The 14,361-nt window shown below is 41.6% G+C and overlaps 2 protein-coding genes across 5 annotated transcripts in view; both read right to left on the minus strand.

The window, feature by feature from the left end:
• LOC139366191 (protocadherin alpha-C2-like) overlaps positions 1 to 14,361 on the minus strand; it is a 216,337-nt gene that overhangs the window by 178,567 nt on the left and 23,409 nt on the right. For 2 of the 4 annotated variants that reach the window (XM_071103407.1, XM_071103395.1), the window contains exon 1: positions 679 to 2,991. The exons of 1 other annotated variant lie outside the window; for it this stretch is intronic. In XM_071103407.1, the coding sequence (XP_070959508.1) occupies positions 679 to 2,988 (2,310 nt within the window). In that variant the 5' untranslated portion in view covers positions 2,989 to 2,991. Of the gene's footprint in view, positions 1 to 678; positions 2,992 to 11,765; positions 14,130 to 14,361 lie in introns of those variants that run through there. One more of the 4 variants, XM_071103405.1, reaches the window with a different exon arrangement.
• On the minus strand, positions 4,210 to 6,585 carry LOC139365765 (protocadherin alpha-3-like). Its single transcript, XM_071102849.1, has one exon. The coding sequence runs from the start codon at positions 6,583 to 6,585 to the stop codon at positions 4,210 to 4,212; it is 2,376 nt and encodes a 791-aa protein (XP_070958950.1).

Raw genomic sequence — 14,361 nt, forward strand, 5'->3', positions numbered from 1 at the left:
GATGCTGGACGACTGTAACCTCCAGCGACTGAATAAACTACCAAACCAGCAAAGGGGAGGGTTCAAACTATGACGAGAAGATATCTATCAGGGATATTACTCTAGGTGGTTACTGACACCATGTGATTCCACTTCAAATTACACTATCGTTTAAAACTTTAAATTGTATTTATCCTATATTGAACGCTATCTTGACACAATACATACGAGAGAAAACGTTACTCCAACGTCGTATGGCTATGGGAAACATGGATACACTTGAAATCAAATCATAATGGTATTTACAATAACTAACTAATTATTCAAGAATGCAACAAGTCTCCACAAGTATATACGATCGAGAAAGATTCATACAGAGTAAGATGAAGGCTTTTGGGTGATGCGTTAACTTTACGTGAGATTATGACTTCATCGCTTTATGGCAAATATACTGTACAATGCACAACGTTTTAGCACCACTACCATGGACAGCGACCATCACGAAGAGGCTGTGAATTAGTTCAGGTGGGAGATAAGGTTATTGCATACAACCCTCTAACTAAAAAACAACATTCTTGACACACTCACAGGATAATTTTGGTCAATTAAGTATTGGCCTGAAATGTTCATGTTAATGTCATTGGTCAATGCTTGGCACAATACATTTGTGGGATACGTTTTTTTTCTTCCATTTCTTACCTCTCCAGAAGCTCTCCTCCTATGGTCAGGTAGAACTAGAGTATTCCCATTGCTACCCGGGACAATAGTAGAACCTATACTCATTCTGGGTCCAACTAACATGTACCGATTGTCTCCGGATCTGTACTGGATGCTGTGGCACAGTGTCCCGTCGTAATTCACATCTTGTAAATGCTTGGAGGAATAGTCTGTGGGCTTGGAGCACTGCATTACAATCAACACGACGATACTGATGAGAAAAAGCGTTGAAACTGACCCCAAAGTAATAATCAAATAAAATGTAACGCTGTTCTCCTCTTCGTCTTTTACTGAACGTTTAACATCAGAAGCTGCAAACGCCTCTTTGGGCTCCACAACCTTGATAATCACAGTAGCTGTTGCTGACAGTGAAACGTTCCCATTGTCTTTTACCAGTATGACCAGTTTATGCTCAGCCTCGTCTGTCTCTGTGAATGACCGAAGTGTCCGTATCTGTCCTGTATAGCGGTCCAAAGCAAAGAGACTGTGGTCAGTAACTTCCTGCAGTGAAAATAATAACCAGCCGTTATATCCGATATCAGCGTCATAGGTTCTCACTTTAGCCACCAAATGGCCTGCGTTCACATTACGGGGAATCTCCTCCACACCTTCAGCAGAACCGTTAGCGCTGACTGGATACAAGATCACTGGAGCGTTGTCGTTCTGATCCAGAATGAACACGTTTATTGTGACGTTGCTGCATTGTGACGGAGTTCCAGAGTCTGTAGCTACAACTTGGAATTGGAATGTTTTTAAAGTTTCAAAGTCAAAACTTTTTAGCGCCAGTATGTTCCCATTTTCAGAATTTATGTTTAGAAAAGACGCCCATTTGTTCTCGTCGCCACTGTCTCTCGGAATATGATATGAAATCAGAGCGTTTTCATTTATGTCAGGATCTGACGCACTCACGGAAAATATTGAGGCACCTGGGTCGTTATTCTCAGTGACATAAACAGTATAGGGACTCAGTGAAAACTCTGGACTGTTATCATTCACATCTGACACAACAACGCTGATAGTCTTTACAGATGACAAGGACGGTTCACCTGCGTCTTTGGCTACTATTGTTAGATCATATTCAGACTGTTTCTCCCTATCTAGTGGTGACTTGGTGACTACAGAGTACATGTTGTCCTGTAATGACGGCGTTAGAGTGAACGGGACGCCCTCACTTATAGAACACATAACTTTTCCATTGAGACCAGAGTCCAAGTCATTTACACTGATTAGCGCGACTGTGGTTCCGGGTCTAGAATCTTCGGGGATTGCGTTAGAAAATGATGTCACCTCTATCTCAGGTGCGTTGTCGTTCAGGTCAACAATATTTACAATGACACTTTTGTCAGTTTTAAAAGGAGCAGGTCCCTTATCAGATGCCTGAATATCAATGTCATAGCTGTCTTCTATCTCAAAATCGATCCCTCCTTTTACAGTTATTTCACCGGTGTTGATATTCAAATCGAAAAGCTCACGTAATTTCCTATTCACATTATTACCGAAGGAGTAAACTATCTCACCATTTAAACCTTCGTCTAAATCCGTAGCATTTACCTGTACAACGTTTGAGCCAATTGGAGAATTTTCGTTCAGTTTTGCAGTGTATGACTCTTTAGTGAAAACAGGCATATTATCATTTACATCTAAAACGTCCACAATTATTTCTATAGTCCCAGACCTTGGAGGTTTTCCGCCATCAATGGCAGTAAGTAGTAATTTATAGCTCCCTGTAGTCTCTCTATCTAGCGGCTTCAGTAGATTCAAAACAGGAGTTTTCGCATCCTTGCCTCGGTCCTTAACTTCCAGACGAAAATGCTCATTATGACTGAGTTTATATTGTTGAACAGAGTATTGCCCGCTATCTGGATCGAGTGCAGCTTGTAGCTGAAATCTCACGCCTGGTAACACGGACTCTGAAATCTGTAATTGTTTCTCTGTGTCGGGAAAGCTGGGAGAATGGTCGTTAACATCTAACACCTCCACCGAGACATAATGGATTTCCAGCGGGTTCTCTAGAACGGTTTTCAGGTTGATCATACACACATTGCTCCGTTCGCATACCTCCTCTCGGTCTATTTTTCGATTCACATACAAGATGCCATTATTCTGATTTACCTGGAAAAGGGGCTCGGTCGAGCCAGACACGATTCGAAATCCCCTATCTTTCAAGGTGCTCAGATCTATTCCCAAATCCTTAGCTACATTCCCCACTACAGTTCCTTCCTTAAGCTCTTCAGCGATGGAGTATCTTATCTGAGCAGAAGCTCCGCTCCAAAAGAGAACCAAAGCAACCATGAAGGCGACCCCGCATCCTCTTTGTTCCATGTTTTCTATAAACAATAATCCACACCACTTCCGTTAATCCTCTATTGATAAGACATTTATATCATTACATTCCGAGTAGGATCACTGCTCATTATCCAATAGTGTTTTAAGAATGTCAATTTTAGATATTATTCTCTCCTCGATGCTGCATGACTGCTCCTCGCAGAGCGATTGAACAAGCAACGAAACCAGCAAGGGGAGGACTGAAAAGCATGAAGACAATCATATCTGTAAGGAGCATTTTTATAGTTGGGTACTGACACCATGCGACTCTACCTCACATTGCACTATCGTTCAAGTGTATTCATGTTTCCATTTCAATATTGATTGTTGTCTTGACACATAACACATATCAGAGAATAGGTCACTGCAACAGATGCATGGATAAATAAAATCAGGATAACCATGACAAACCATATCTTCAGAAGAGCAACTAAAACGTTCCTCATGAATGCAACAAGTGTCCCACAAGGAATAAGGAATATATATATTTTTTTTATAGAGGATAGCTACTTCACTTGCGTTTGTATGTTATTCCTTTTTGGCAAAAATATGCAAGGGCAAAAGGGTGTTGAACAGCAAAACATTTCAGCACCACTATCGTGGAAAGCGACCAGCTGGGAGTGGCAGGCTAATGCGCTGGTATATGAGCCCGCTACTTCTGGTGTGAGATCATATGACAGCCAACACATCTCTTACTGACAAAAACATAATTTACAAATTCACACTACCATTTTGGTAAATTAAAACAATTACCTGAAATACTTCCAAACGCAATGAGAAAAGTCCAAATAATGTTAGAACTCAAGCATATCCCACTCGTTGAATCCACGTATATTCAATGGCATTACGTTGAACCAAAGTGGAATAGAATTTGAATTAACGTCCGTGCCCAGTAGGATGTAACGGGGGTCAGCGTGCTGCTAACAAATTAGTTTCCTCTACCTTTCGACTGCTCATACTGTGCTCGAACCAGTGGTCCTCTGCTTCGCAACACACGTGACAAATCTTATTAACAACGTTCCAACGGGTTACTGTACCAATTGGATGGCTCTGTAAGGAACATTTCAAGCTAGCTGTGGAGTGAGCTTACGTACCTTAACTCTGTAACACATACTGTACACTATCAGCACAAGACCACGTGAATTGTCAACACTGGGTAGAGGAGAATTAAGAATGAAATGTTAGTTTTCAACTTCTTACCTCTCCAGAAGCTCTTCTCCTGTGTTCAGGTAGCACTAGAGTATTCCCAATGCTGCCCGGGACTATTGTAGAACCTATACTCATTCTGGGTCCAACTAGCATGTACCGATTGTCTCCGGATCTGTACTGGATGCTGTGGCACAGTGTCCCGTCGTTATTCACATCTTGTAAATACTTGGAGGAATAGTCTGTGGGTTTGGAGCACTGCATTACAATCAACACGATGATGCTGATGATAAAAAGCGTTGAAACTGACCCCAAAGTAATGATCAAATAAAATGTAACGCTGTTCTCCTCCTCGTCTTTTACTGAACTTTTCACATCAGAAGCTGCAAACGCCTCTTTGGGCTCCACAACTTTGATAATCACAGTAGCTGTTGCTGACAGTGAAACGTTCCCATTGTCTTTTACCAGTATGACCAGTTTATGCTCAGCCTCGTCTGTCTCTGTGAATGACCGAAGTGTCCGTATCTGTCCTGTATAGCGGTCCAAAGCAAAGAGACTGTGGTCAGTAACTTCCTGCAGTGAAAATAATAACCAGCCGTTATATCCGATATCAGCGTCATAGGTTCTCACTTTAGTCACCAAATGGCCTGCGTTCACATTACGGGGAATCTCCTCCACACCTTCAGCAGAACCGTTAGCGCTGACTGGATTCAAGATCACTGGAGCGTTGTCGTTCTGATCCAGAATGAACACGTTCACTGTGACGTTGCTGCTTAGTAACGGAGTTCCAGAGTCTGTAGCTACAACTTGGAAATGGAATGTTTTTAAAGTTTCAAAGTCAAAACTTTTTAGCGCCAAAATGTTCCCATTTTCCGAATTCATGTTGAGAAAGGACGCCCATTTGTTTTCCTCGCCACCATCTCTCAATATATGATATGAAACAAGTGCGTTTTCATTCATGTCAGGATCTGACGCATTCACGGAAAATACTGAGGCGCCGGGGATGTTATTCTCAGTGACATAGAAAGCATAGGGACTCAGTGAAAACTCTGGACTGTTATCATTCACATCTGACACAACAACGCTGACAGTCTTTATAGATGACAAGGAAGGCTGTCCTGCGTCTTTGGCAACTATTGTGACGTCATAATGAGCCTGTTTCTCTCTATCCAGCGGTGACTTGGTGACTACAGAGTACATGTTGTCCTGTAAAGACGGCATTAGTTTGAAAGGTACATCTTCAAGTAGCGAGCAAAGAACTTTGCCATTGAGACCAGAGTCCAAATCATTAACACTGATCAGTGCAACAGTAGTTCCGGGTTTGGAATCCTCGGGGATTGCGTTAGAGAAAGATGTCACTTCAATCTCCGGTGCATTGTCATTAACGTCAATTACATTGATAATAATAGTTTTGTCAGTTGTCAAAGGAGCTGTCCCCTTGTCTGATGCCTGAATATCAATCTCAAAGCTGTTATTTTCCTCGAAATTAATAACACCCTTTACAATTATTTCCCCGGTAATGCAGTCTAAATCAAAACGTTTCCGTACTCTACCGCCCACGTCGTTGGCGAAAGAATACATTATTTCGCCATTTGAACCTTCGTCCAAATCAGTCGCGTTCATCTGTATGACTGTTGTGCCTAAAGGGGCATTTTCATTCAGCGTTACAGAGTATACCTCCTTAGTAAAGATAGGGGTGTTATCGTTTACGTCTAATACATCTACAGTTATTCTAATGTCTCCAGATCTAGGAGGTTTACCTCCATCAATAGCCGTGAGCAATAATCTATGGCTCCGTATTGCCTCTCTATCTAACGCCTTCTGTAAAATCAAAGTAGGGGTTTTGCGGTCCACACCTCGATCTTTAACTTCCAAACGAAAATGATCATTGGGGCTGAGTTTATACTGCTGAATAGAATAAATGCCTCCATCTCGATCATGAGCAGCATTAAGCTGAAATCGAGCCCCAGGTACCGCAGATTCTGAAATATCTAACCGTTTCTCTTTCTCGGGAAAGATGGGAGAATGGTCGTTAACATCTAACACCTCCACAGCAACATAATGGATCTCCAGCGGGTTCTCTAGAACGGTTTTCAGGTTGATTAAACACACGCTGCTCCGTTCGCACACCTCCTCTCTGTCTATTTTTCGGTTCACATACAAGATGCCATCATTCTGGTTTACCTGGAAAAGGGGCTCGGTCGAACCAGACACGATTCGAAATCCCCTTTCCTTCAATGTGCTTAGCTCTATACCCAAATCCTTAGCTATATTCCCAACGACAGTTCCTTCCTTAAGCTCTTCAGAGATGGAGTATCTTATCTGTGCAAAACCTCCGCTCCAAAAGAGAACCAAAGCAACCATGAACACAACCCATTGCCGTCCCTCCAGCCATGCCCCGCATCCTCTTTGTTCCATGTTTTCAAGATAAATAACAATAATCAACAGCACTTCCACTATTCCTTCATGGTGACAGTTGTCTATCCGGATTATTATATTCGGATAGGACCAAAGCTCGTTATCAAGAGTGTTTTCAGAATATATAATTGAAATCTTATTCTCCCTACGAAGCTCACGACTGTGTTCATCCAGCGACTGAATAAGATACGAAACGAACAAGGGGGCGGCCTCAAAAGTATGTCTACCCGGAGCGTTATTCTAGTTGTGTACTGACACCATGCGATTCTATCTCAGAGTGCACTTTCGTTCAAGCTTATTCATGGTATATAGTAAAAATACAAATCGCATAAAACCTTACTGAAAAAGTTGTGTGGACTAAGAAAGTCGGAATGCAGAGGTCGACAAACCATGATGCATAGCCTGGGACACCATTTACTGGAGTGTGTAACAAGCGTCCCACCCCGACTGAAGTAAATATTGAGATATATTTATAGAAATGAAGAGCATATCTACTTGACATGCATGTAGGTGTATATGTCATCACTTTTTGGCAGACCTTCACCAGACACACATCGCGTTGAAATCAACAGCATTTCAGCACTATTGTAGTTGACTATGACCAGTGGTTTGGACCGATTTACACGTTCTCTCTCTGAAAAATGTAGTTCATTTAATACGATTGTCATAAGGTTCCATGACTTTGTCCACACAGGGCATCTGAACACACAAAATACATTTTGGATGATTTTTATAACATTTTGGGTGTTTTCTTTAACTTTTGTAAACCTGTGGTGTTCCCGGGAAAAATTACATTAGAATGTAATGGGTGAGACTACAATTAGTGTATAAAATTGAGTTCAGGCACATGCCCATTCATCAGATGGACACACTTCCTCTCCCAGACCCCCACATGCATGTGTGTTTGAGCACACACACACACACACACACACACACACACACACACACACACACACACACACACACACACACACACACACACACACACACACACACACACACACACACACACACACACACACACCTCACTCCCCTTCTTGTCTTCCATGGCAACCCCCACGGGAGCCTTTCCCCAATAGAATCTTTCCCCCACGGGAACCACACCTGTTGGCATTCTCACAAACAATCGCAACATTGTTTCAATAATATATAGAACTTTTCTCGCAGTTCTGGTATATAAAGATTTTTTGAGGCCTTGCTCACAATTAATTCTGTGGCAGCACAATGACCAAACGATATACTGTATGTGAGGCTCTTGATCATATCCTTGATAATGACACTGGTGAGGAGGAGAGAGACCTTGTTAAACTTTGACACGAAGCAGTCTGTGATAAATAGTACAATATGTTTCATCTGAGTATTTGTTAGTCAAAATAATCCATACATTATGATTTTTTTTTTACTAAAAAATGAGTTGTATGAACTCAGGTCAAAGAGGCCTACAGGCCATGAATCGCAAAAAGAAGTTCAAACCTTGTAATGTTCACAAGAACTTAAATTTATAAAAAGATCGAACACAACATTAGGTAATAGTATATGTATTATTATGGATTTGTAATCATCAATAATGGGGCGGTCATTTTGGCCCGGGTACACAGAATTAATTAACATGAAACGAACACAACAGGAGGGTTAAGCTATTGCTGCAAATGAGCCGGCTAGCAACTTTCATGAGTGATGTTGTGAAATCATGTTTCATCTAATATGCTAACCCACAACCATAAACACTACTGGTCAAAACACCTACTCATTCAAGGGTTTTTATTTATTTAGACTATTTTCTACATTGTAGAACAATAGTGAAGACATCAAAACGATTAAATAACATAAATGGAATCATGTAGTAACCAAAAAAGTGTTAAACAAATCAAAATATATTTTACATTTTAGATTCTTCAAAGTAGTCACCCTCTGCCTTGATGACAGCTTTGCACACTCTTGGCATTCTCTCAATCAGCTTCACCTGGAATGCTTTTAAAACAGTCTTGAAGGAGTTCCCACATATGCTAGAACGGCCTCCATATTAGCGCCCATACAGAACTTTATTCTTAAAATGTTGGTGATGTAACAATGACCCGCTGTAAACAAGCAAAACAATGCAGCGAATTTAACAGATTTTTTTTTAATTAGCATTTGGGATAATGTGTATCCAAGTTTTTACTGTTATAGTGTCAACAAATTGCGTATCTGCTTTCAGTAGACATCTCCATAGGTTTTGAAAACTATCAGAAATAAAAAGCACAGCGCGGAAGTGTCAATTATCACTTAGCAACGTTAATCGATGTTGTAAAGAGGTCAATTGAACTCGACCAAAACAATGGAATTGCCACGGATGTCACACCCTGATCTGTTTCACCTGTCTTGTGCTTGTCTCCACCTCCCACCATTATCGTCTGTCTTTTTATACCAGTGGTTTCTGTTTGTCTGGTGCCAGTTGGTCTTGCCTCGTCAAGCCTACCTGCATGTTTTTCCGTACTCCTGTTTTTCTAGTCCCCGTTTTCTTGTCCTCCCGGTTCCGACCTTTTCTGCCTGCCCTGCCCTTGAGCTTGCCTGCCGTCCTGTACCCATCTGACTCTGACCTAGTTTACAAACTTCTGCCTGTCCTCGACCTGCCTCTTGCCGGCCCCTTGTCTATTAATAAATATCAGAGACTCTAACCATCTTTCTCCTGCGTCTGCATTTGTGTCTCGTCCTGTGTTGTTATAATGGAAACGTTTGGGGAATTGCCATGGTCACCAACTTATACAAACAGTAGTTAGCATTTAGCAGTCACTTCTTCTAAACCTGAAAAGGGACAACTTATAAATGTTGTGCAGTGAAAACAGCCAAATATGTCCATATCAGACTTAAGTAACCACATTGTGGGCCTGTTACAACACATCAATCATGATGGATTTGAGGAATATCTACTTTGTTAGATAAGATTTGTTGAATGTGTGCCAATCTCGTCAATGGAAAGGTCTGCATTCCATAGACTCCTTTGCCGCATCTATGGAGGAGAAAGTGGCGCTCTCGGAACGTTCAATCGTATTGGCCTAACTCTCTCTATATAGGGCTCTAGGACAACCCTCTTAATCGACAACATAACATTTGCAGGCCACTATCAGCCTGAAAACATCATCCTGGCACGTTTTTACAAAAAGGTCAACTGTCAGGGCAGATGAAGTTGTTCTCAATACATTGCAGTCAATGGGAAAAGATGAATGTCCCAGGGTTTATGTTTTTCTCAGTACATTGCAGTCAATGGGAAAATATGAGTGTCCCAGGGTTTATGTTTTTCTCAGTACATTGCAGTCAATGGGAAAAGATGAGTGTCCCAGGGTTGATGTTTTTCTCAGTACATTGCAGTCAATGGGAAAATATGAGTGTCCCAGGGTTGATGTTTTTCTCAGTACATTGCAGTCAATAGGAAAAGATGAGTGTCTCAGTACATTGCAGTCAATGGGAAAAGATGTGTCACAAGGTTGACATTTTTCTGAGTACATTTCCGTCAATTGGAAAAGATGAGTGTCCCAGGATTTATGTTTTTCTCTGTATATTGCCGTCAGTTGGAAAAGACGAGTGTCCAGGGTTTATGTGTTTCTCAATTCATTGCAGTCAATGGGAAAAGATGAGTCTCACAGGGTTGACATTCAATAGAAAAAGATGCCACAGTTGACATTTATGCTAATACATTGCAGTCAATGGGAAAAGATGAGTGTCACAGGCTTGACGTTTATGTCAACACATAGCAGTCAATGGGAAAAGATAAGCCTCAACCAATTTAATTAATTCATTTCGACGTCACCGGTCATCTAGCCATCGTTGAACCATCTTTCATTTTCCATTGGTTTTGTCTTCATTTTCTACACACCTGGTTTTCATTATCCAATTACATGTTCATGTATTTAACCCTCTGTTTCCCCCATGTTTGTTGTGCCTGATTATTTCGATGTTCAGTTCGGTTCATGATGGCTGTTTTTTAGACGGGTGCTGTGTTCACCCGTGCGTAATATTTACCGTTGGTTATTGGTCAAGTGTATTTGTTTACCTTGTGCCTTTGTTTTATTGAGTAAAGTACGTTGCTCACTCATTTTGCTCTCCTGCGCCTGACTTCATGCACCAGCTACACTCACCTTCTGACAGTATGTCAATAAGACATAAGAAAGTGACTTAATTCGGCGTGAAGGTTATGAAGGGTTAAAAGGGGTTTGATCTTCCCAAATTGTACATATTTGTGACCGGGGGACTGTCATGACCCAACATATGAAATTTCAAGTCAATCGAATCAAAAGCATTTTTTTTACCTCAATTGTACACAATGATCTTGCAGTTGAGATGTAATGAGATAAACATCAATCCTGTGAACCTCATATTTTACATTGACTGCAACGTATTGAGAAAAACATTTACCTTTTTATTAAAAAACGTTCCAGGATGACGTGTTCTTGTGATATCATGTTGCCATAAAAAAAATATATATATGTTTATTTTACCAGGTAAGTTGACTGAGAACACATTCTCATTGGCAGCAACGGCCTGGGGAATAGTTACAGGGGAGAGGAGGGGGGATGAATAAGCCAATTGGAAGCTGGGGATGATTAGGTGACCATTACGGAATAAATGTCATGTACTGTCATGTTGTGTCTTGTCTCTGTCCTTTCCCTTCACCCTGTCTCCCTCTGCTGGTCGTTGTTAGGTTACCTTTTCTCCCCCGCTTTCCCCCAGCTGTTCCTTGTCTCCTCTAACTACCCATTCACCCCGTTTCCCACCTGTTCCCTTTTTCCCTCTGATTAGGTCCCTATATCTCTCTCTGTTTCTGTTCCTGTCCTTGTCGGATTCTTGTTTGTTGTGTTTCATGCCTGAGCCAGACTATCGTCAGGTTTGCTGTAACCTTGTCCTGTCCTGTCGGAATCTGCCGGTCTATCTGAGCCTACCTATGTTTGGTTATTAAAGAAGCTCTGTTTAAGTTAGTTCGCTTTTGGGTCCTCATTCACTCACCATAACAATAAAGGCCATATTGGAAATTTAGCCGCCACACCGGGGTTAGTACTCTTACGATAAGAGCCATGGGCTCTTTAGTGACCACAATGAGTCATTTGACACATATATACACTATGAAATAATAACATATACAATTTCCAAGCTCAGGGAGAGCACCAGCAAACGGTTAATATTTAGAATCGTATTTAACTTCTTACCTCTCCAGAAGCTCTCCTCCTGTGTTCAGGTAGCACTAGAGTATTCCCATTGCTGCCCGGGACTATTGTAGAACCTATGCTCATTCTGGGTCCAACTAACATGTACCGTTTGTCTCCGGATCTGTACTGAATGCTGTGGCACAGTGTCCCGTCGTTATTCACATCTTGTAAATACTTGGAGGAATAGTCTGTGGGTTTGGAGCACTGCATTACAATCAACACGATGATGCTGATGAGAAAAAGTGTTGAAACTGACCCCAAAGTAATGATCAAATAAAATGTAACGCTGTTCTCCTCTTCGTATTTTACTGAACTTTTAACATCAGAAGCTGCAAACGCCTCTTTGGGCTCCACAACGTTGATAATCACAGTAGCTGTTGCTGACAGTGAAACGTTCCCGTTGTCTTTTACCAGTATGACCAGTTTATGCTCAGTCTCGTCTGTCTCTGTGAATGACCGAAGTGTCCGTATCTGTCCTGTATAGCGGTCCAAAGCAAAGAGGCTGTGGTCAGTAACTTCCTGCAGTGAAAATAATAACCATCCGTTATATCCTATATCAGCGTCATAGGCTCTCACTTTAGTCACCAAATGGCCTGCGTTCACATTGCGGGGAATCTCCTCCACACCTTCAGCAGAACCGTTAGGGCTGACTGGATACAAGATCACTGGAGCGTTGTCGTTCTGATCCAGAATGAACACGTTGACTGTGACGTTGCTGCATTGTGACGGAGTTCCAGAGTCTGTAGCTACAACTTGGAATTGAAATGTTTTTAAAGTTTCAAAGTCAAAGCTTTTTAACGCCAGTATATTCCCATTTTCAGGATTTATGTTTAGAAAAGATACCAATTTGTTAATTTCGCCACCGTCTCTGATAATATGATATGAAATAAGAGCGTTTTCATTTATGTCACGATCTGAGGCAGTCACTGAAAATACTGAGCCTCCTGGGTCGTTATTCTCCGTGACATAGAAAGTGTAGGGACTCAGTGAAAACTCTGGACTGTTATCATTCACATCTGATACAACAACGCGGATAGTCTTTATAGATGACAAGGACGGTTCCCCTGCGTCTTTGGCTACTATTGTTAGATCATATTCAGACTGTTTCTCCCTATCTAGTGGTGACTTGGTGACTACAGAGTACATGTTGTCCTGTAATGACGGCGTTAGAGTGAACGGGACGCCCTCACTTATAGAAGACAGAACTTTGCCATTGAGACCAGAGTCCAAGTCATTAACATTGATTAGTGCTACAGTAGTTCCGGGTCTAGAATTCTCGGGGATTGCGTTAGCAAATGATGTCACCTCTATCTCAGGTGCATTGTCATTAACGTCAACTATTTTGATTATAACACTTTTTTCAGTTGTCAATGCAGCTGTCCCCTTGTCTGATGCCTGAATATCAATTTCATATATTTTATTTTCTTCATAATCTATATCTCCTGTTACAATTATTTCACCAGTTTTCGGGTCTAAATCGAAACGTTTCCGCACCTTCCCTTGCACGTCATTGGCAAAATAATAGGTCACTTCACCATTAGAACCCTCGTCCAAATCAGTGGCATTAACCTGTATCACGGTGGTGCCTAAAGGAGCGTTTTCATTCAGCAATACTGAGTATAGCTCCTTTGTAAAGACTGGGGCGTTATCGTTAACATCTGATACGTCTACAGTTATTCTAATTTCTCCAGACCTAGGAGGTTTCCCACCGTCAAGGGCTGTGAGAATTAGCTTATGGCTTTTTAAAGCCTCCCTATCCAGTGTTTTTTGTAAAACCAAAATAGGTGTTTTGCGGTCATCACCTCTATCTTTAACTTCCAAACGGAAATGATCATTCTGACTGAGTTTATATTGTTGAACTGAATATTGGCCACTGTCTGGGTCGTCTGCAGCGTGCAGCTGAAATCGCGTCCCCTGCAACGCAGATTCTGACATCTCTAACCGTTTCTCTTTCTCTGGAAAGCTGGGAGAATGGTCGTTGACATCTAACACCTCCACCGCGACATAATGAATCTCCAGCGGGTTCTCTAGAACGGTTTTCAGATTGATTAAACACACATTGCTGCGTTCGCACACCTCCTCTCTGTCTATTTTTCGGTTCACATACAATATGCCGTCATTCTGGTTTACCTGGAAAAGGGACTCGGTCGAGCCAGACACGATTCGAAATCCCCTATCTTTCAAGGCGCTCAGATCAATTCCCAAATCCTTAACTATATCCCCTACGACAGTGCCTTCCTTAAGCTCTTCAGAGATGGAGTATCTTATCTGAGCTGAAGCCCCGCTCCAAAAGAGAACCAAAGCAACCATGAACACAACCCATTGCCGTCCCTCCAGCCATGCCCCGCATCCTCTTTGTTCCATGTTTTCAAGATAAATAACAATAATCCACAGCACTTCCACTATTCCTTCACTGGTGACAATTGGCTATTCATTATATAAACAAACATGACAAAAGCTCATTATCCAATAGTGTTTTCAGAATATATAATTGAAATCTTATTCTCCCCACGAAGCTCATGACTGTGTTCATCCAGCGACTGAATAAGATACGTAACCAACAAGGGGGCGGACTCAAAAGTATGACGAGAGGATG

This window comes from Oncorhynchus clarkii, chromosome 14 (assembly GCF_045791955.1).
Source record: "Oncorhynchus clarkii lewisi isolate Uvic-CL-2024 chromosome 14, UVic_Ocla_1.0, whole genome shotgun sequence".
Lineage (NCBI taxonomy): Eukaryota > Metazoa > Chordata > Actinopteri > Salmoniformes > Salmonidae > Oncorhynchus > Oncorhynchus clarkii.

What these genes read in the sequence shown, in the direction of transcription:
- LOC139365765 (XM_071102849.1), bottom strand. Translation starts at nt 6,585, where the DNA reads ATGGAACAAAGAGGATGCGGGGCATGGCTGGAGGGACGGCAATGGGTT.